Source organism: Microcaecilia unicolor, chromosome 2 (assembly GCF_901765095.1).
Source record: "Microcaecilia unicolor chromosome 2, aMicUni1.1, whole genome shotgun sequence".
NCBI lineage: Eukaryota > Metazoa > Chordata > Amphibia > Gymnophiona > Siphonopidae > Microcaecilia > Microcaecilia unicolor.
This window is the reverse complement of record NC_044032.1, coordinates 577,774,316-577,798,020: the sequence shown is the minus strand read 5'-3', so window position 1 is coordinate 577,798,020 and position 23,705 is coordinate 577,774,316. Positions and strand designations below refer to the sequence as shown.

Below are 23,705 nucleotides of genomic sequence, written 5' to 3'. Positions count from 1 at the left end.
TTTTGGACTGGTGAATCGACAGGCGTAAGTATCTAGACCCCAACAGCCCTCCATTTTTTCCGCCTCAAGAGGAACATCCAATTCCTTAGCTACCACCTGAAAAGCACTCATCAAACCCAGACACTGGGGACTCCCAGCTAGACTGCCAAAGAAAAAGAATTAAGATAATGAACAATGGCATCATACCCCAACACCTGCTGAACTACCCAGTGCACAAACATAGAAAAAGTGTAAAAATAAGCACAAGAAATGGAACAGCCTATCAGCATACATTTATCAAAATAAAAGGAGCCCTCAAATTGAAAACCCAACAAATGAAAAGAATCCAGATGGACCAGCAAAAGTCAATGCAGACTCAATGTCAACTTTTTCCATCAATCCTGAGGGCCCAGCCGACACACTACATCCACCACCAGGTCAAAAGAGTGGAGTATTGCACCGAACAAAGCTCAGGATTTATGAAAGAATTCACACTTCTACTGGGAGGATAAGACAAGTTATGAATCAAGCACAACTTTCCATGCTCTTTCTTCAGCACAATACCTAGTGGGGAGAGCACTAAGTTCTCAAAAGGAGGGGTGGAAATCAGCCCATCAATTCAACCTAAAGCCCGCCCTTTTGCCAGCTTCTCAGACACCACTGTGTGAAGCTGATGCACTGAAGGCGCATTCCGGCAAGCATGAGACAATAAAGGGCCCACAAAAAGAATAACAAAACCTGAAGAAAAACCCTCCCACAGCAATTGAGCAGCCCGAGCATCAGGATAAACCCCCAACCAAGAGTGTAATACAGGCAACTCAATGGATGAAGGCACCTTGACCAAATTCTCGACCTCTGGCCAGAGAACCTCCCCGTCCAAGCTATTTATGGCCTCCCACCCTCGAGATGAAGCACTAAAATGTTGTGTGTGAGCCCCCATTGTGTCTTTAACAATATTGGTAGTGACATTGGGACATTCACACCGCCCAGCGTTGAACTGGAAGTAAGAATGAACTCCGACTGCACTCCCACTGGGAACCGAAGGAAAGGATGCCTCCAACCCCAACACAGAGCCTACCCTGGCATAGGTCATTTCAACAACCCAAAGATCCACATTGCGAGAACCCCAGTGATCAGAGTGGTCTTTGGCCAGCCCATGGCGAAACTGCCCATCATAATTAAGCCAAGACCACCCACCATACATCCAATAAGCACGCAATATCAAATCCGTGTAACTCAGGTGAGGATAAAGGGCAGGCTGAGCTTCATCCAACTCACTAGCATAAACATTGAAAGCCAGCAGCCAAATTAAGTCTGAGGAATCTGCCCCCTTTAAATTTATTCTCTATCTTAGACGACTTCCGTTTCTTATCAACCCCCATCCTGTTCCTTCATCAACAAAGAGAAAAGATCCACATATTTCCCATGCAATATCTTGTGACACAATTTCAAGGGTGCAATCACACACAAGGTATGACCCTGGTGCAAAACAGGAGCCGCACCTGGCCCAGCAAGCTGATCCACACCAGCTGTGGCCTTGCGGGACCTACCAGGCAAGACACCCATTCTCTGAGATGAGCCAGGCAATCATCCTTGGAAAAGGAGGTCAACAAGGAAGATGCAGAGGAATCCCAGGAGTCCGACTCCCAAACTGACAACGGATCCTCCCCTAACCCCCTCCACTGACGCTTCTCCAAATCCAAATGCCATACATGTCGCAAATGATGCATAAATTCCTATCCCACAAGCGCTTGCCCAACAAACGCCATGAGCATACCCTCCCCTGAGTATCACACATGCACAGCATACACCCTCCCCACCAACCTCAGCTACCCTAACAACAGACAATACCTCAGACAACTTACAAGACACCTCCATGGGTATAGCAAGACCAGAAGTGCTAGGAGCAGCCATCACAGGAACCTCTGGAACAGCCGCAGAAGGATGAAAGGCCCCTGCTCTGCATGTGCCTTCCAGCCAAACCCATAGAATCAGTCCACTTCTTTGAAACAGACACCCATTTACCCAAAATGCTGGCAGGGGCCACTCGCGCACCTGCTGCCTTAACGGAGCCACTCATACACCTGCCAGCAGCCTTGGCAACCCCTAGTTTTTTGTGCTTTAGCATACCCCCCCCCCCCCACTGCCCTGCCCCCCCCACTCCGACCCCCTCACTGAGGAGCCATGGAAACGCCAAGAAAACCCCCCCTTCACATACCCAGTTACCCATACACACCACCCCAACAGCAAACAACCTGAACCCCTCCCCCCCCAGCACTCCTAAATAAGCTGCACCACAAAGAACTGTTCAGCATTAGGACCTAGCAGTAAATCGCAGCAGACACTAGGACCCAGCGGGAAGCTGCGATACTCCACAACCAGCCCAATATAGTGCACAGGCGCAGCTCGCGGACCCACAAAGATGACTTTCCTGCGACGCAGCAAAGGGGCCACCTGCTGACGGAGACTCCTGCCCTAAAGAAAAAAACCCAAACCAACACCGGACTATGAAGCCCCCAGGCAGAAAAAAAGACCCATAGTGAAATGCAGTGCCAAGCTCCCATACCAACGGCAGAGAGAGCCAAAAGCTCCGTAAGCACCCCACCATGCAAAAGGACCCCACTGGACAGAAACTTACCACCAAAAAAAACCACAAACGCCATCTAACCACCAGAGCTCCCAGATAAGGAGGATAGCCACCTCACCTCCCAACTCACTCCTACTCCTCGCCACCCTCCCAAAATAAATATACTGTCCACTAAAAGTTCCTTTAACTCTCTCCCACAACTGCCCAGCAACCATACATCTCCAGACCATATCTGACACATCACCTCCCTGCCAACCCTCAGTCCTTGTACTGTACTCTCCCTTTGCTTCCCCTCCCCTCCCCTCCCCTTAACCACTAAATAGCACTGCTCTGCTGGGCTGCTGTTATCAGCTGGCAGACTTAATCTGTGAGCTCCCTTATCAATGCATTCTGTGAGATCTTTAACACATAAAGAAAAATATCTGTTCTGTGTTGTGTTTAAAATATGACTGTTTAAATATTTGTCATGTTCAAAGGAGGCTTTGTAATGAAACGATGGTATTAGATTTTGATTCTTTTTTTAAATTATTATTCTTTCCAGGAAAATCAGGTGGTTTTTTACAAGAAAACAACACTATAGATTCTGGGGAGTTTGATATAGGCCGAAGAGCAATACAAGAAGTTCCCCCTGGAGTCTTCTGGAGATCACAACTATTCATTGATCAGCCACAGTTTCTAAAATTCAATATCTCCCTTCAGAAAGATGCATTGATTGGAGTATATGGCCGGAAAGGCTTACCACCTTCACATACCCAGGTAGAAGTTCCTTTCATTCTAAACAAGATTTCATATTTGAGATGTGCCAGTTTGCATTTGTTTTACTTTAAACAGACCATTTTGCTATTGATCTAACACACAAACAATAAGCGCAGTCGTCATAAATAAAGAGTGAAATTAACTGGTATCCTTGAGAGATTTCAAGTCTGTAAAATCAGTAAACTGGTTTTGCATTATGATCAGTTATGATGGTGTCTGTGTTCTGTGCATTTTCACTGGCAAATACCTGAAGGGTTTTTTCACCATCCCCTGGATTCTATATAAGGTGTAGCGAGTAGCGTGCGTTAAATTTTGCGCATAACCAATTTATGCATGCCACTTAATTGAGTACTACTACTACTTATCATTTCTACAGTGCTACTAGACGTACGCAGCGCTGTACACTTGAACATGAAGAGACAGTCCCTGCTCTTACAGTCTAATTGAGTAACAAGCCAATTAGTAATAATTGGCTTAGAACAACGAAATATCATCACTATCTGGCAATAATTGGAATTTCCGCATGCTTCTTTTAAGGTGTATTCTAAAAATAGGCACATGTAAATTCTAACGTGCATATTTGAAAAGGGGATACAGCCATGGGAGGAGTGTGGGGGCATGTCAGGGGCATTACTCGAATTTACATACATTGTTATAGAATTCAAGGGAATGTGCCTACATTTAGGCATGGGTATTTACACCAGGTTTTCAGTGGTATAAATGGCCGCACCTAAATATAGGCAGGTTTCCTGGTCCTATGCATTATTCTATACACCGCGCCTAACTTTAGGTGTCTTATATAGAATAGCACTAGGTGCTGTAATTGGACGCATCTAGATTTTAGATGCCATTTATAGAATCTGGCCACATATGTGTAACGCCCTTCCTACCACAGCTTAACCATCACCATGGCAGTCTTTGGCCAGGAGTCATGATGGCTTATTTACCTTTAGAACAAAAACCGTATGTGTACCTTGAGTGTGCTACTAAACGGGGAAGTTATCAACATGGGCTTACTGTTAAAATGGATTGTTATACTACAAGCCGTGCTATTGTATCACAGGGTCCCATTTTATGCAATGAGACCCTGTGCTAAAATAGCACAATTTGTGGTGGAATAAAGTAGCCCACGTTGATAACTTCCACTCTAAATGTTTCTATTGTGTGATCACTGGGAGTCTGAAGAGCAGAATCAGATCCAGGTCTTATGTATAGCAGCACATAATGGTGCCACTGAGTCACTGGGCTGCCCCCTTTATGAAAATTTGCTGAAAATTGTATTAATTAGTGTAATAAAATGCACAATACACATATAGCTGATAGAATGATGTAGAAATCGTCATGTCAGTTCTACTCATTACTCTATTAAAACCATTTTTTTACGATGATCTGAGTGATTCTTTATGCCCCCCCCTCTCACCTGGATATTACTATATTCAGTTTCTTTAACTAAAGTCCTAGAGACTGAGACTTTTACAAGCCTAGTACTCTGAGCTAAGAAAAATGAGCATCCCCAACTTAGCTAGCAGAGTTTTCGCTATCTTCTCCTTCTTGTTCATCTTCTTCCTATTATTATTTCATCCTTTTTTCAAAAAGTGACTGTTGGCATATAATTTGACTTACCTGCCTGATATAAATGTGCATCTATCTTTGTGGATATGTATATGTGCACTTCTCATAAAATATACAGGCAGTTCATCATACCATTTAAATGTGCTGAATGCCATTTCTTTTAGAATGTTTAAAAAGTGTAGGAGGGAGGCATGTTTGTAAGAACAGAACAGATGTTTGTGACCTACATGAAGACGTTTAGACTTTAATAAAGAGGGGTGTTGAATAAACAGGGCAGGAATAATTGACAATGACTGCCCATTCAAGACCAATCAATGCTATGCTGATAGTCTTTTGTGACAATTTCTAAAAATGTCAGTTTAATTGCTACTGGAGAATCAATGTGTTTATTTAAAGAGACTTTAAGAAATAACAAAAGACTTTGATGGCATAAAGCAAAATTAAATGAGGGGGAACAAAGTAATTAATTTATCTTCATTAGAAAAAAAATGAGTGTTCCATTGACATGAAAAAGCTGTTTATTTCCCAAGAAAAAAGGCATCAAGAGTTCCAGCCACTTAATAAAATACATTTTTACGTGCTTGAGTTGTAGAATCCTTAATGATAATGGGATTGTTAACACTCCATATATAGTCTATCCAAATGTTCAATAAATAGAAGTCCCTTATTTCCTAAATTATAGATGTGTTTAATTTGGATTTATCTATTAGACATGATTCTCCACCGATGAGCTGGAGTTACACAAATCTTTCTTATCAAAGACTGACAATTAGAACTAAATAAAGAATTCTGAATGTTAATTACATAATTTAGGCCCTGATTCAAATGATTCTGACTGACCCATATCTCTGAAACAGAGAAAACCAGTTCATCAAGTTGGTGGATTGACTTCCAGTGAGTAGATTTCTTTGTGAAACATACCTATCAACTATAATTGTCTTTGTCAGAATTTAGGAAAGGAAGAGAATTATACAGGCAAAATCTAAATTAGAAACCCTAAGGAGTTAGACTTTGCATTCTTTGTATTAATGGAGAAATGCCACTTTATGTAAAAGTACAAAGATATCAGAGATGCAGAACATCAAAGACTTTGTACTAAAGAATCAGCAGTAAAAAATGCAGAATTTGATTTGGGGAAACAGGCAAAACAGCAGCTGTAGTAACAAAATATATTATATATTATTGCCAGGTAAGAAACATAATCTGAGCAAAGAACAATGACCATCATAAGCACCAGCATTTGGAAATGTTCCTTTTGTTGTCCTGTCTGTATTCAATAATTTTATTTTATTCTACAACTAGTACTTGTCTCCTTTTTATTTTGTTTTATAAAGGGGTAAAGGGGTCATGGATTTGATATACCGCCTTTCTGTGGTATAACCAGAGAGGTTTATTATATGTAGGAAATTTCTCTATCCCTAGTGGTCTTGCAACCTAAGGGGGTCTTTTACTAAAGCTGAGCTCGAGTTATCTGCAACAAGGCCCATTTTATTCCTATGGGCTCTGCTGCAGATAAATCAAGCTAAGCTTTAGTAATTGTGAACTCCTGTCTTTCTAATGGGCAACTACCAACAGCATTAAAAAGAACATTGGTTAAGAAAAACAACCTTGACCAGGACAAACTTGAAAGTTACCGGCCAGTTTCCAACATCCCATTTCTAGGGAAACTTGTAGAACAAACAGTCAGTGTTCAACTCAGTGATTGGCTAGAAGAGAGAAACTGGCTAGATCTGTGTCAATCTGGATTCAGACCCGGTTATGGAACAGAAACGGTCCTCGTGTCCCTTCTAGATGATCTTCATGGAAATCGAGACAGGGGATTTCTCAGCAGCTTTTGACACTGTGGATCATGATATCATGCTAGCACGACTGACAGAAACAGGTATCAAATGGAACAGTACTCAATTGGTTCAGATCCTATCTATCAGACAGGCAACAATCCATAATGTTTGGCAGCAACTCATCGCCACCATGGGCACTGACCTGTGGAGTACCACAAGGATTGATACTGTCACATATTCTGTTCAATATCTACCTCAAGCCACTAGCTGAGCTGATTTGGTCAATGGCCACTTATTTCTGCATCTAAAGGGATGATGGGCAGCTGCTCATACCCATTGAACCTGACTTACCTATAGCCTTGAATAAACTGATTACTTGTCTAACATCAATTCAAGAATGGGCTAAATTCAACAAACTTTGCCTGAACCCAAGTAAAACCGAGCTTCTCTGGGTCCCTATCACAAGTGGATACATACCTGACATCAAAATCTCTTTTGGGAAGAACGAACTCCCCTTCAAATCACAAGTCAGGAACCTTGGAATACAGTTAGATTTAACACTTACTCTGATTCCCCAAATCCAAACAACCTTCAAGTGATGCTTCTATTTGCGACAGCTACGCTGCCTCTCTCCTAACACCGAGAAGGTAAATCTTATCCCAGTTGTGCATGCCTTTATAACAGGGGCATAGCCAGACACCCAAGTTTGGGTGGGCCTGGACCCAAGGTGGGTGGGCAGAACTCCGCCTTGTCCTACAAGTGATTTGGTTTCTCCCTCTCTTGCCTGCATGCCATATGGTCTTTCTTTTTTTTTTTTATTTATCTTTTTATTAGAGTTAACGATTTTCAAAGCATACATTAACGCATATTGACAATATATGCCATACATTTTGCAGTACCATCAAGAAAAAAAACAAAAACAAAAAGCCCCCCTAAACTCCCCCCATATGGTCTTTCAAACATCCCCTCTCCCCCATTTACCTTTTAAATAGCAGATTTTCACCGGCAGCAAACAGTTGTTGGGAGTTTTTGGCTGGTGGGGCTTGGGGTCCCTGCCAGCCACATTATAGGTGTACTGCTACTTGGTGGGCCTGAACCTAAAGTGGGTGGGCCTGGGCCCACCCCAGCCCACCCCAGCCCACCCTTGGCTATGCCACTACTTTATAACATCAAGACTGCATTACTGTAATGCACTCTACAACAGTGTGACTACAAAGAGCCTGCGCCAGCTCAAATTCATTCAGAATGCTGCAGCAAGACTAATAGAAGGTTGCAAGCGATGTGACCACATCACACCATTTTTACAAAAGCTTCATTGGCTACCAGTGCAATACAGAGCTAAATTTAAAACTCTATGTCTGATCTTCAAGGCCCTTAAAGGAAATGGCCCCGAGTACCTGAAGAATAGGATAATCCTCTATACACTTCCGAGGACACTAAAGTCCTCCCAAGGACTATCACTAACCACACCTTCTCCAAAAGACATTACATTATGTGATACCCACAAGCGAGCCTTCTCCGGAGTAGCCCCCACACTCTGGAATGCACTCTCCGAAAGGCTTAACACAAGACTATCTCTACTTCAGGAAGCAGGTGAAAGCATGACTCTTCAACCAGGCCTTTAATGGAAGAAAAAGCTAACTTGTTAGTCTCACTCACACTCTCAAGGAGTGACACGTGCTGCACATACTGCAGCAGGACATGTTTATCCACTCCTACCCTAGCTGAGAAAATATTAACCATCTCTCTGACCTTATGTGCACCTTTCTTTAAATTAGTACCTTATTTTCTAACTCCTCTTAACTATTTTACCTATCTATATGTTAACCATCTCTTTGACCTCATGTACAACTTTCTTTAAATTAGTCACCTTACATTTTATATGTTCCATCTTTGCTTATGCCCTACACTGTCAATTAGAATGTTCTATTACGTATTGTGTTGACATTGTAAATAGTATACTATGCCATACTTTGTATTGTTATTTGAATATATTTACTGCCGTAATTGTCTATTGCTCATATTTGATTTATTCTTATTGTACACACCGCCTTGGGTGAATTCCTTCAAAAAGGTGGTAAATAAATCCTAAGAAATAAATAGTAAAATACCTCCTAAGGTTTATACCTGGGGCAGTGGAGAATCTGTGACTTGCTCAGGGTCACGAAGAGCTACAGTCCATTCTCAGTCCATTGCACTCACCATTAGACTACCCTGGCAACACTTATACAAATTGTTATGGCAAGAAAGTTTTCTGAGTCTGAGACAACAGCATGAGGGTTCTGGTTGTCAAAATGAGTATAAACTAGGGTTGTGCATAAATCACTGTTAATGCATCAATTAATGTGTTATTTATTAGTTGTGATTTAAACAATTGTTGCTATTAAAATTGTGTGTCTCCTTCCAACATCTCTCCCTCTCTCTTCCATGCTCAATCCCTATTCTCAGCTCAGTCCAGCATTCCTCCCTCCCGCCTGTGATTTGACAACTCCCCCTCTCTTAAACCCTGTCTCCCTGCTGGGTCTACCTTAAAGCTGGTCTTCCATTGGCCCCTGGCCTGCTGCAAAGCATTCCCTCTGACATATCCCATGCATTCGGAAACAGGAGGTGACATCAGAGATCAGAGGGAGGTGGGAGGGATGAGCAGGAAAACTTTGGAGCAGGCCACAGGCAGTGTGTGTGCATTGCTGCTAGGGACCAATAAAAGACTAGCTTTAAGGTACACCGGAGAAGGGGTGGGCTTTGAGAGAGGGGAGATGTTAAAACTTTGGTGAGGGAAGGGAGTGGAAGCACTGCCCACCAAGAAGGGGGAAGGAGAAAGAGATTTTCTGGATAATGGAAGGGAGGGAGGGGGTGAAGAAAGGCCCAGTGTTGGCCCAGAGGTAGAGGGGAAGGAGGGGAAAGAGAGATACTGGACAATGGGAGGGAAGGGATGGACAGATGTTGGATGGAGGATGAAGGGGAGGGAGGGAAGAAAGAGAGATAATGGACATGCGGTGGAGGGGGGAGGAAGCTATGATGGACAATGGGAGGGAAAAAGGGAAGAGAGAGGGAGAGAAATTGAACTAAGGAGTGGAGGGGGAAGATAGAGATAATGGACCCAGGAGTAGAGCAGAGGTAGGGAGAGACTAGCTTGAAGGTAATGGTGAATAATGCTGAATAACTGGAGGGTGGGTAGGAGAAGTGTTAGATCTGGGGGCAGAAGGGAGAGAGAGATTGATTCTTTAATTGTGATTAAACATTTTAATCAAAATGCAGCCCTAGTATAAACTGTTTTCTTTTGTAATGATACCTTCCATTCTCAAATTAAACTGACAACCATTAAATATACAAAAGATTTTGACATGGAAGAGATGTTACTATAGGGCACTTTTACTAAGTTGCAGTAAGTGCTAACTCGCACGTACCACAAATTGAAATGGCTTACAGTGGGACATAGGCATCCTGCAGTAATTTCCTAATCTGACCACGCAAATTTCATGCTAAAAAATATTTTTATTTTTATCACAGAGAGGGCATATCTGGGGGGGGGGGGGGGGGGTGTAGAGTGTGCATTAGTGCATCTACATTACCTTGCACTAACTGATTAGTGCATGAATCCTTACCACCTACAAAATAGATGTCAATAAGTGTTCACGTTCTAATCTTTTTTAAAAACATAAGCACATGACCATTAAAAGAAAAGAGAAAATAGGCCATTTATGGGCTGTGGTAAAAATGGCCTTAGTGTGTGAGAAGAACCCATGTAAGGGAGCGCTAAGGCCCCTGTTTACAGCAACTTAGTAAAAGGTCCCCTTAAAGAGGCATATTTTAAAAGCATTTAGCCTTTCAAAGTTCCATAGAAACCTATGGAACTTAGCCTTCCAAAGTGCTTTGAAAATATGCCTCTTAGTCACTTAGGGCCTCTTTGACCAAACTATGCTAGTGTGGCAAATGAGAGGAAGCCCATAGGAATTGAACAGGCTTCCTCTCATTTGCAGCACGGTTTAGTAAAAGAAGCCCTTAAATAGCTGAAATTTTTCATGTTTTGAGCAAACCATTGTGACCAGCGTATCATAAGAAATAAAGGTCAACAAAGAAGTTGTAGATGTAAGTCTGAGGCAAGTAATAAATAATAATAATCAGGCTTTTAATCAGGATCCAATCATGTTTGAAAATAAGTTGTGCCAAAATACAAACTGTCATATTGGTGAATTTTTGTTACTGGGATCCTGTTTGTCTGACTTTGCCTGTTTGTCTTGATCTGTACAGATGAATTTCTAATACTGTAGTCATTTCTCTGTTCTCCCTGTTGGTAATGGTCTATACAATACTTTGTCTTAAGGATAGAAAGACAGTTCATCAAATTAAACATTCTCCTATCATTGACTGCCCCTATCGGACCGACCATTCACTTGTCTATTAGATTGTAAGCTCTTTGAGCAGGGACTGTCTCTCTTTGTTAAATTGTACAGCGCTGCATAACCCTAGTAGCGCTCTAGAAATGTTAAGTAGTAGTAGTAATATATCATCTAGTAAAGTTGTCAACACAGTTTGAGTAGCATCAGACTAAAAATAGGTCAAAAATATTGTGCTGAAATATCTATAATCAGAGTGCCACCACTTTTTTGATCAATTTATTTATATGTGAGAAAATAAAAAATTCACAGAATTCTAGATATAAATCTCTATTTTTCAGCAAGGGGAAAATAGATGTGAGTTTCAGCTTCTCCAGGAGTCTGATTTCTTCTCTGAAACCTGATCTTATGGGCCCCTAATCATTCAATTTGAGCACAGGTCAACTGAACTATTAGAGCACAGACACAAGTCATGACCTATCATTAACTTCTTTAAAATATATCAGTCTTTGCCCCCTGCCCATCTTTGTCCTCACATTTTGATCTCTGTGATCAAAATCATTTCCCTCATTCAACTCATTCCATACTTTGATACATCTATTTCTACTATAGTCTCTGTAATATTACCTTTGCCAGTTTTAGTTTTCAAATAAACAGCAAACTTCTCAGATTTTCTCATCCACGCAGGCACCACATTACCTGATATATTTACATTTAAAAGGTCCTTCACTGTCTGATATATCACTTTTCATCTACTAGCCACCATTGCATTTTGCTCTCCAAAATATCATGTCTCCTTTATTATTCCCTCCTTAAAAGTGTTTGCTGAAAGCACGTACTGAGAGGATACTGTCTTCCATTTCTTGTCCTCTTGACATTTTGATTATTTTAATTCATGCAGTGCCTTTAATATACCATGATGACTTGTCTGCAAACCACATCCTCCCTACAGCAAAGCATGATCATTAAAGAGAAGAAATCTTTCTCTACCCCCCCCCCCCCCAAAAAAAAAAAAAAAAACAATTCCTAATTACTCAAGTCAAATAATGTACTTCAAGGTCAGTAGAAAGGGAATTCAAAAGAGCAAGTCCACTTTGCATCAACCCTTCAGCATTATCCTTTCTATTTCATAAATTAATGCATTTGTGACTACTTTTCCAGAGCTATAGCCCCTTCTGAAGATATCAGTAACCCTGCCTTCTCAAGTGTTGATAGTTTTTGGCTCTACCACTACTGGCTTGAGACCACTCCCAGAGCTTCCCAGGACCTTGTTGCTTAACTTAAGAGGAGGAATAAAGTGCTGATGCAATTAAAGCTCTCACTGGAGCCAGTCAGCTGGTACTGCAGAAAATTTTATTTTGGGGTGCTCAGGCATTAGGCCATTGAAGAGATTAATTGTTCCATCCTCTCAACATTGGTCATCAATAGCAATGATTGCATTTTTATATGATTCCTTTAGTAGTAGATTATGCTGTTGATATCCCACTGTTTCCTCACATCGCTCTAAAAATCTTCATTCAGTCCTTTTACTTTATAACACCTTTTCAGCTTTTAAAATTGATTTCTTAAAATTAACAGAGAGGTATTTTTTTAAATAGAAATATTGGTTTTCTTATCCAATTCCAAACATAAGGGATCTAAGTACTAGTTTGCATTATAATCAGCAGATTAATGTATGCTTTGTGATGCTTTCAACATGGGCATTGCTGTGGTTTTCAAAGCATAATACAAGAAAACGTTACATACAATGCAACGTTATAGCATTGGTTGTGTTAAATTGATCATAGTCATTGTAATGTCACCACATTTTGTTTTGCTTTTTGAAACCCATGATATGTATGCTTGGGTGACCACAGGTTGTAGAGGACCTAAAGCAGGGAAACAAATATTGTATATTGAATAATATTGAAATCTTTCCCCCTCCCAGTCGTTCCATTATAAAGTAACATATTCAAACCCCTTCCCCCCCCCCCCCCCCCAATTTTCTGACTCTTACCTCACTCCCTCTCTCTTAGAATCAGATTGGGTCTCCCTGATTACCAAATAAAACTTCTACAATGATGGTAATAGAGTCTTTGGGCTACCCACTCAGTCCTCATGCTTGTATTCTCTTCCTCTAACCTAGGCTTCAGCAATGCCTTCACTGGCAGGAGGGATGCCAAATCTTTGTTTAACGGGTATAAGCACGGCCACCGAGAGACTGACCCGAGTCCCCTCACCACGCCCCCTCCAGTCGCTACCACTGTCGCCTCCCTCTCCTGCTCCCAGGCCACCGGTGCCGCAGTCCCCTGTATCCACCTGCCTACCCTCAGCTCCAGTGACAGCCCCCTTCTGTCTGCCAATGGGCCACCTGCATTTAAAAGAAAAAGAAAAAAAAGCTTTAAATTGAAAGCGCAGCGCCTTGCATATCTGTGAAAGCAGCAGATCGCCTCGGGCCTTCCTTCCTTCACTGTGCCCGCCCTCGCGGAAATAGGAGGTTACATCAGACGAGGGTGGGACACAGTGAGGGAAGGCCCGAGGTGATCTCCCGCTTTCACACAAGCGCAAGATTTTTTTTTTTTAATGCAGGGGGCCCGGTGGCAGACAGAAGGGAGCTGTCGACGGAGCTGAGGGTAGGCAGATGGAGATTGGGGACTGCGGCACTGCCCCCCCCCCCCTGGAGGCCCAGGCCTGGGGAATTCTGCCCCTCCCGGGTATAAGCGTTACTTAGGTGGTCACTTAGTGCATGCTGGAGTGGTAGGAACCCAGTAAACAGAATTTCTTTGTTGTTGGGACCAGGGCCTAGTCTGCTTTACACCAGGAGGCTGAATGAGCAGTTCTCAGACTTTTAAGATAATCTACTCAGTAAATTAGCTGACTCAACTCCTAACTGTTATTCACTTGTTCAGAACCCTTATTTTATCATCCTCACTTTAATATTCCCTTATTTTATTTATTTATTTATTTATTGCATTTGTATCCCACATTTTCCCACCTATTTGCGGGCTCAGTGTGGCTTACAATACATTGTGAATGATGGAAATACAATTTGTTAAAGTACGATTATGAGTTACATTGTGAAGAGTTATGGGAAGACAAAGTCAAAGTCAAAACATCATTTGGGAATAGAACAATGGAATGTAACAATGGGGAAATAATAGGGCGAAAAACAATAACAAGAGAACATTAGGGTATACAATTTTACCTGTGGGTAGAGTTTTAAGTGTGGTGAAAATACAGGGGGAGAGAATTCAGAAGAGAGTGTATTGATGCATTTCTGTTAGTGTGTATGGACTTCATGTGTTTTAATCCTTGCAATAAAGTTTCTCAAAGAGATGAGTTTTCAATAGCTTGCGGAAGTCGGTTAGTTCGTAGATTGTTCTCAGGTTGCGTGGTAATGTATTCCAGAATTGCGTGCTCATATAAGAGAAGGTTGAAGCATGCAGTACTTTGTATTTTATGCCTTTGCACTTAGGGAAGAAAGTTATCTCTTGTTTGTCCTGTTTGTCTGTCTCTTCATGTTCAAGTGTACAGCGCTGCGTACGTCTAGTAGCGCTTTTGAAATAAGTAGTAGTAGTAGTAGACTCCAAATAGTGTGTTCTGAACCAACAGTTTACTTAATCACTCAAATGCAATCAGTTTGTCCAATGTGGCAGAGGCAGTGTGCAATAAAGCAACAGTAACAGCAAGCATTTACAAAATCTCTAAGATATTTGCTTCCTTTATCAACAAGTTTCTTCAATCTCTTTATCTCTTGATTCCCACCACAGGTTGAACAGGGATTTAACAGAGTTCTCCTTTTTTCTAATCCTGCTTCAAGGAGCAAACAAGATAACCCAGAGCCAGATGCACTAACTCCACGGAAAGAGCCCTTCCCTTACCGATCCCTTAGCAAATCGGTAAAAAACAGGAATGCATGAAGGAAATCGCATGCAAATGAGCTTCTCGTTGTTAGCTCATTTGCACGCAATTTCCTTCCTAAGGAGGGGAAGCCAGTCGGCCAGCTGAGCATGCGCAGAGCAGCCAAGCGTTATGCTGGCTGCTCTGCGCATGCCAAAGACAGCTTCGTACACGCAGACAAGCTGCGTGTATAATAGCCGTCAGTAAATTGCCGGGCAATTTGTGCAGCAGAGGGAGAAAGCGGGAGAGAGAATCTTGGATCGGGACGTGCGAGGATGCCCAAATCAAAACTATTTGGACGTCCCTTTTGATTATGCCCCTCCAGGTCTCTCTCAGCCATTCACAGCGCGTTTAGCTGACACTCAACTTCTGTCCCCTTCTACAAAAGGTCAAAATGTTCACTTTACAAGAAAGACTGTCAACCTACCACTGTGGTCAGATAAGAAGTGTTGTTCTGTTGGTTTAAAGTAGTGGCACTATGAATCCAAGCAGACAACCCCCTACTGCTGGTTTAATAGCTGCTGCTACACTTTCTATGGCAAGGTAGCAAATTCATTTTTGCCCATACTGCTCTGAGCCACACATTCTTGCGCAGTTTGACTTTTCACAGAAGTGATTGGGAGACATGGAGGGGCATAATCGAACGGGGCGCCCAAGTTTTCCTGAGGGCGTCCTCGCAGGACAGCCCCGCAAAGGGGCGAGGAAACCCATATTATCGAAACAAGATGGGCGTCCATCTTTTGTTTCGATAATACGGTCAGGGATGCCCAAATCTCAACATTTAGGTTGACCTTAGAGATGTTCGACCTAAATGTTGAGATGGTCGTCCCAAGTTTTTGGCCATAATGGAAACCGAGGACGCCCATCTCAGAAACCACCAAATCCAAGCCCTTTGGTCGTGGGAGGAGCCAGCATTCGTAATGCACTGGTCCCCCTCACATGCCAAGACACCAACCAGGCACCCTAGGGGGCACTGCAGTGGATTCACAAATTGCTCCCAGGTGCATAGCTCCCTTACCTTGGGTGCTCAGACCCCCAACCCCCCCCCCAAAAGCCACTCCCCACAACTGTACAGCACTACCATAGCCATAAGGGGTGAAGGGGGGCACCTAGATGTGGGTACAGTGGGTTTGTGGTGGGTTTTGGAGGGCTCACATTTACCACCACAAGTGTAACAGGTAGGGGGGGGGGATGTGCCTGGGTCCGCCTGTCTGAAGTGCACTGCACCCACTAAAACTGCTCCAGGGACCTGCATACTGCTGTCATGGAGCTGGGTATGACATCTGAGGCTGGCATAGAAGCTGGCAAAAAACAATGTTTTTTGGGGGTTTTTTTTAGGGTGGGAGGGAGTTGGTGACCACTGGGGGAGTAAGGGGAGGTCATCCCAAATTCCCTCCGCTGGTCATCTGGTCAGTTCGGGCACCTTTTCACGGCTTGGTCGCAAGAAAAAATGGACCAAGTAAAGTCGACCAAGTGCTCGTCAGGGACGCCCTTCTTTTTTCCATTATCAGCTGAGGATGCCCATTTCTTAATCACGCCCCAGCCCCGCCTTCGCTATGATGCTGACACGCCCCCATGAACTTTGGTTGTCCCCGCGAAGGGAAGCAGTTGATGATGCCCAAAATCGGCTTTCGATTATGCCGATTTGGGCGACCCTAAGTCAAAGACGCCCATCTCCCAATTTGTGTCGGAAGATGGGCGCCCTTCTCTTTCGAAAATAAGCCTGCTAGAGGTCCAAAGTTAATTTGGAGAGTAGGAGGTGGTGCCATGCAGTATTGTGACCTTCCTGATGAAAGGAAAATTAAAATTCTACCACAAAAAATATTAATTATCTCCATTTGGAGGGATGTTATAGATTTCATAGGCACTAATACTGGATTTACTTTTCTTCTTATCCTAATTTGCATTTAATGCTATCCAAAACCCTGCAACCATGCTAAGGTTACATGTAAGTTACCTGCATAATTGGCTTTATTATGGTATGTTAAAGCTAACATCTGTTGGCACATAGGCCTCCTAGTTCCTTATAGCTTCCAATTCTGCAGTTCATTGTAATTTCTGCAAACATAATTTCTCCTCTGCTCAGATATGTTTAGGTTTATAACTCTTTTAAAGATTTGAAATCAAACACTACCACACAATCATCATAATTAATTTAGATTTATTGTAGGAATTTTACTTGCCTTTACCAAATGAAGTATGTCCTCTATTTAGGTACGTGATTTATTTCTGTGCAGAAATTGGCTTAGTCTACTGGTACCTGAGAGAGTGGAGGATGAGATGACTTGCTCAAGGGCATGCTGCCGGATTCTTTATAGCACGCCTAAAGATTCGTGCCAAAATCCAGATGTATTCTATAACAACGCATGTAACTTAATTGGCTTAACAAGCTAATCAGCACTGATAACAGCACTTAACAAGCAATAATGAGCACTAATTGCCAATAATTAGAATTTATGTGCACAACTCACTAAACGTACTCTGTGATGAACGCCTAAATTCTAATGCGCACAGTTCATAAAGGTCATGGCTATGGGTGGGGAAATGGGCGTTCCCAAATTTACACACCTAGTTATAGAATATGGCCCAGTGTGCGTAAAGCTACATGTGGGGATTTAAGCCACGTTTTCGTTGGTGTAAATGGAGGGGTATAGTTTTATTTGCTGGGATTTCAACTAAGCATATTCTATATACATGCCTAAGGTGCTGCTTATAGAATACGCTTAGGCGGAATTTTTTTTTTAGATTTTACTCACACCTTTTTTAGTAGTAGCTCAAGGTGAGTTACATTCAGGTACTCTGGATATTTTTCTGTCCCAGGAGGGCTCACAATCTAAGTTTGTACCTGAGGCAATGGAGGGTTAAGTGACTTGCCCAAGATCATAAGGAGCAGCAGTGGGATTTGAACCGGCTACCTCTGGATTGAAAGACCGGTGCTCTAACCACTAGGCCACTCCTCCACTCCATGTTTACCACATGGATTTTTTAGGCGCCTTATATAGAATCTGGCCCATAGAGTGTTAGAGGGAGAGTGGGATTTAAACCCTGGTTTTGCAACTCATATCTCACTCACAGCTAAGCTACTCCTCTATGCCTGTAACTCTTTTGTATATTTAGGCAGCAGCATCCCTAGCTTATTTTGCATTGACCCAAATTGAAAGGACCATAACCTTTGGAAAAGTAATCAAAACAAATGTATTCAGTTATTGAATAAAAAGCTGTGATATGCTAGTTGTTGGACTTTATTTCTATAAAGAAAAAACAGGAATTGATGTGAGCTATGTGTTTGCAGTGTAGAGTTTTCTTCTTTTTTTGTTGGTTAAGTTTAACTACTGCAAGTATTTTCCTCTTCGTGTTGTGTTCTGTTTTCAAGTTCTTTTCTATAATGTAAATAAAAAAGTTAATCATGGGGAATATCTGGTTTAAAGCAGTCATAATTGTTTTTGAAAACATGAAAAATAAGTTCAGGAAAACCATGTGTAAGATTAGGAATCAGAACAAGGGCTATTTTATGAGAAAACTCAGTAGCTCTTGCTATAGATTTGGGAGGGAAGACTAAACGAGTACAAGGAAAAAGTCCGACATGTCTTCAAATTTCTTTTCTAAAGGAGCTTGTGGTTGGGGGAGCTAGTTTTATATAGACAATATATTGTTAGGAACGGTAAATAGGGATTTTATCTGACAATGAAGAACAGAGCATACATTCCATTTTCCTAAGGATATCAAGATCTTATGGTGAATCACAAAGATTGTTGCCAGTATGTGTTAGAGCATCACATGAGTCATTATGCTTGGTTACCTTGAGGACAGGAAGCCAGCATCAATGTGCCTTGCAATATCTGTTGAAATGTAGTTGAAAGGCAAAATTATTGTGTTTCAACAGCATTGTATGATGGACTAAAGGGAAGAGAATGTCAGTATTTAATGTTGTCAAGATGAATATTAAATTATTTAAATTACTGTCAAGGCTATATTATGAAAAAGAAACACTAGTAAATAGAAACTGATCAGATAGCTGTGAGAATCACAGATGTTAACCTGAGAGGGCTTATATACACTGCTAAATCTGTGATTGAAAAATAGAAGGGTTGCAAGTTCAAAAGGTGCATTGTTACAGCATAGGCTGGACCTGCTTTTGGGCTTGGAATTTCTGCCACTCTACATCAGCTAGGATTTCAGTGGTGCAAGATCAGGTGAACAGAATAGCCAAATGACATCAAGTACACATTAATCTCTTATGTTCAGGATAACCCAGCTGCTACAGTAAATATAGCTAGTAAATATGTATTGTGTATGTCTTTGAAACTAAAGATTCTGGGTTTTCTTGAGGACTGGATTTGGTCCTGCTGTATGTGATTCAGATCCTATTGACTGGATATACGTGGAGGGGCATTTTCGAATCGGGATGAACATCTCTAAGGGCGTCCAACTATAAGGACGGTGCCACGAAGAGGCAGGGCAACGCGTATTATCGAAACAAGATAGACGTCCATCTTTCGTTTCGATAATATGGTGGGGGACACCCAAATCTTGAAATTTAGGTCGACCTTAGAGATGGTCGTCCTCGGTTTTCGGCGGTAATGGAAACCAAATACGTCTATCTCAAAAATGTCCAAATCCAAGCCCTTTTGTAATGCAGTGGCCCCCCTTACATGCCAGGACACCAACCGGGCACCCTAGGGGGCACTGCAGTGGACTTCAGAAATTGCTCCCAGGTGCATAGCTCCCTTACCTTGGGTGCTGAGCCCCCCAACCCCCCCCCCCAGGTCCGCCTGCCTGAAGTACACTGCACCCAGTACAACTGCTCCAGGGACCTGTATACTGCTGCGATGGACCTGAGTATGGCATTTGAGGTTGGCATAAAGGCTGGCAAAAAAGTATTTTTAAACTTGTTTTTTATGGTAGGAGGGGGTTAGTGACCACTGGGGGAGTAAGGGGAGGTCATCACCGATTCCCTCTGGTGGTCATCTGGTCAGTTCGGGCACCTTTTTGAGGCTTGGTCATGAAAAAAAATGGACCAAGTAAAGTCGGCCAAGGGACGCCCTTCTTTTTTCTATTATCAGCCGAGGACGACCATCTCCTAATCACGCCCCAGTCCTGCCTTCGCTATGCCTCCGACACGCCCCCGTGAACTTTGGTCGTCCCCGCGACGGAAAGCAGTCGTGGGTGTAAAAAAATCGGCTTTCGATTATGCCGATTTGGACAGCCTTGCGAGAAGGATGCCCATCTCCCGATTTGTGTTGAAAGATGGGCGTCCTTTTCTTTCGAAAATAAGCGTGATAGTAACATAGTAGGTGAGGGCAGAAAAAGACCTGTACGGTCCATCCAGTCTGCCTAACAAGATAAACTCATATGTGCTACTTTGTTTGTATACCTGACCTTAGTTTGTATCTACCATTTTCAGGGCACAGACGGTAGAAGTCTGCCCAGCACTAGCCCCGCCTCCCAACCACTAGCCCTGCGTCCCAAGCACTGGTGCTGCCACCCAATCTCTGCTAAGCTTCTGAGGATCCATTCCTTCTGAACAGGATTGCTTTATGTTTATCCCACGCATTTTTGAATTCCGTTACCGTTTTCATCTCCACCACCTCCCGCGGGAGGGCATTCCAAGTATCCACCACTCTCTCCATGAAAAAATACTTCCTGACATTTTTCTTGAGTCTGCCCCCCTTCAACCTCATTTCATGTCCTCTAGTTCTACCGCCTTCCCGTCTCCGGAAAAGGTTCGTTTGCGGATTAATACCTTTCAAATATTTGAACGTCTGTATCATATCACCCTTGTTTCTCCTCTCCTCCAGGGTATACATGTTCAGGTCAGCAAGTCTCTCCTCATACGTTTTGTAACGCAAATCCCATACCATTTTTGTAGCTTTTCTTTGCACCACTTCAATTCTTTTTACATCCTTAGCAAGATATGGCCTCCAAAACTGAACACAATACTCTAGGTGGGGCCTCACCAACGTACGGGGCATCAACATCTTCTTTCTTCTGCTAGTCACACTTCTCTCTATTCAGCCTAGCGACCTTCTGGCTATGGCCACCGCCTTGTCACACTGTTTCGTCAGATACTATCACCCCAAGATCCCTCTCCTCGTCTGTATATATCAGATTCTCACCACCTAACACATACGTCTCCCATGGATTTCTACTCCCTAAGTGCATCACTTTGCATTTCTTTGCATTGAATTTTAATTGCCAAACCTTAGACCATTCTTCTATCTTCTGCAGATCCTTTTTCATGTTTTCCACTCCCTCGGGGGTGTCCACTCTGTTACAAATCTTAGTATCATCTGCAAAAAGGCAAACTTTACCTTCTATCCCTTCGGCAATGTCACTCACAAATATATTGAACAGAATCTGCCCCAGCACCGATCCCTGAGGCACTCCACTACTCACCTTTCCCTCATCCAAATGAATTCCATTAACCACCACCCTCTGGCATCTGTCCGTCAACTAGTTCCTAATCCAGTTCACCAAGTTGGGTCCTATCTTCAGTCTGTCAAGTTTATTCAAGAGCCTCCTGTGGGGAACTGTGTTAAAAGCTTTGCTGAAATCCAGTAGATTACATCAATAGCACGTCTTTGATTCAGTTCTCTGGTCACCCAGTCAAAGAATTCAATGACATTTGTTTGGCATGATTTACCTTTGGTAAAACCATGTTATCTCAGATCATGCAACTTATTGGCTTCCATGAAATGCACTATCCTTTCCTTCAGCATAACTTCCATTACTTTTCTAATAACCGAAGTGAGACTTACTGGCCTGTAGTTTCTAGCTTCTTCCCCATCACTACTTTTGTGAAGAGGGACTGTAAAATAATAATAATATATAATGTTATATATATTATTCCTCTATATTCTATTCTTCACCAATTTAAATATAAGGTAATATATGACAAGAATAAGAATATGTAAGAAAAGGGGAAATTAAATACTATATTTGTTGAATTACATTAACCTGCACTGTAAGGTTTAAGGACATGTCCTGAGAACATAAAGACCATGTATTTAACTTTATGTTTTAACTGTTTTATTGATGTCACAGTTTACAACATGCTTAGACAATAAACATAAACTTAATATTGATCTCTGTCTTCTTTAACAGACCTTTGACTAAAGTGTCATCAAATTTTTCTGTGAATTTTTTCTCCCTCTCCCCACCCCCCCATCCCCCCCATCCCCTTGCTTATGGTTCAACAATGTGTGTTATTTTTTAACAAGTCTACATATTAACAAGCATTTACATCCACAGTTATATACAATGCAGTTCCACATCATTTGCTCTCATTCCAATATATTCTGTTCAAATCACCTAAATTAATGCTATTCCCCTTTCTTGTTGATCTCCTTATGTCCAATCTTTGATCTTTATTCCCCCCCCTTTCCCTTAATCACCCCTTCCTCTTCCTCCTCCCCCCTCCCATGTATTTAACTTTAAAATGTTTATTTACAATACAGGTAATGTAATAATGTTACAAGAGAGAGGCAGTTTTTAAGGATCTTTCACAAGGGGAAATGCGCTTTCAAGATATCAAGTCTGAATTATAAATTAGGCTGGATTAATGGTAACTCACTTTGATGGAGGCTGCTGGTTGGAATGATGAAGGAGATCCTCACTGGAAAAGAAGTATTTTTGTTGTAGAGTTGTTGCTGGAGCCTGGAGAAAGTCTTATCAGGGACATGTGCGAAGTCTAGCAAGGATCATGGAGGTGCAGATCAGGAATTGAGGCCAAAAGCAAGAGCAAAGAAGCAAGAGCGAGAACTGAGCATGTTCCAGGCTTTTTATAATCTCTTGTTGGACCATAGGCTGAAGTCAGGTAGGGTGTACTCGATCCAATGAAAACTCAGGGATAGCTGGAAACTGGTTTCATCTAGTTCTGAGATGGAGCATGGTAACTGGTCACATGTTTTAATGACATCATAAGACTTTCTGTCTGGACATCTGCTGTGATATACATCCAGAAGGCATCTGACAGGATTAAGAGTCTTTGTCTGAGTGGGCTTCTTTTGTCAGATTAGATAGCTAGATCAGCGTTTCAGTCTGAGTCATTGTCTGAGAATAGGTGGAGTTTCACTGTCTTTGGTTAACTCCAGTCTCTGTGATTGCTGTCTATCTTCAGATTTTTGTTCTTTGGAGATGTGTTGATGGGCTTAGGTACCCACCCAGCTAGTTTTTGTTACATGGGAGGGTGATGGTCAGAGAAATTTATCTGATACTATTTCAGTAAGTCTTTGCAGCTGTATATTTTACATTTGTATCTAATCCAGAAAAATCAATAACTCTGACAATTAAACTCATATCATGCTACAGGACCACATCCGCTCTTCTCCAATCCCACGGAACCTCTCTCGTCTCAAAGGATTTATTAAACAAAATTTTAAGAGGACCCGCCAGAACCTCTCTGAGTTCCCTCAATATCATGGGGTGGATCCCGTCTGGTCCCATGGCTTTGTCCACGTTTAGATTTTAAAGTTGATCATACACACTCTCTTCTGTGAACGGTGCTATATCCGCTCCATTCTTGTATGTACTTTTGCCAGTCAATTATGGTCCTTCTTCAGAATTTTCTTCAGTGAAAACAGAACAAAAGTATTTGTTTAGCAAATTTGTTTGTTTTTTTCTTCATCATTATCCATATAGTGGTTCACAGCATCTTTCAGTCTCACAATTCCATTTTTAGTCTTCCTGCTATCACTAATATACCTGAAGAAATTTTTGTCGCCCCTCTTTAAATTTTTAGCCATTTGTTCTTGCGCTTTTGCCAGACGTATCTCTCTCGTGGCTTCTTTCAGTTTCATTCGGTATTCCTCTCTG

The 23,705-nt window shown here is 42.1% G+C and overlaps 1 protein-coding gene across 3 annotated transcripts in view; it reads left to right on the top strand.

Moving 5' to 3' along the window:
- Positions 1-23,705, top strand: part of TENM3 (teneurin transmembrane protein 3) — a 582,976-nt gene that overhangs the window by 310,350 nt on the left and 248,921 nt on the right. For all 3 annotated transcript variants that reach the window (XM_030191520.1, XM_030191518.1, XM_030191519.1), the window contains exon 6: positions 3,108-3,322. In XM_030191520.1, the coding sequence (XP_030047380.1) occupies positions 3,108-3,322 (215 nt within the window). The remainder of the gene's footprint in view (positions 1-3,107; positions 3,323-23,705) is intronic.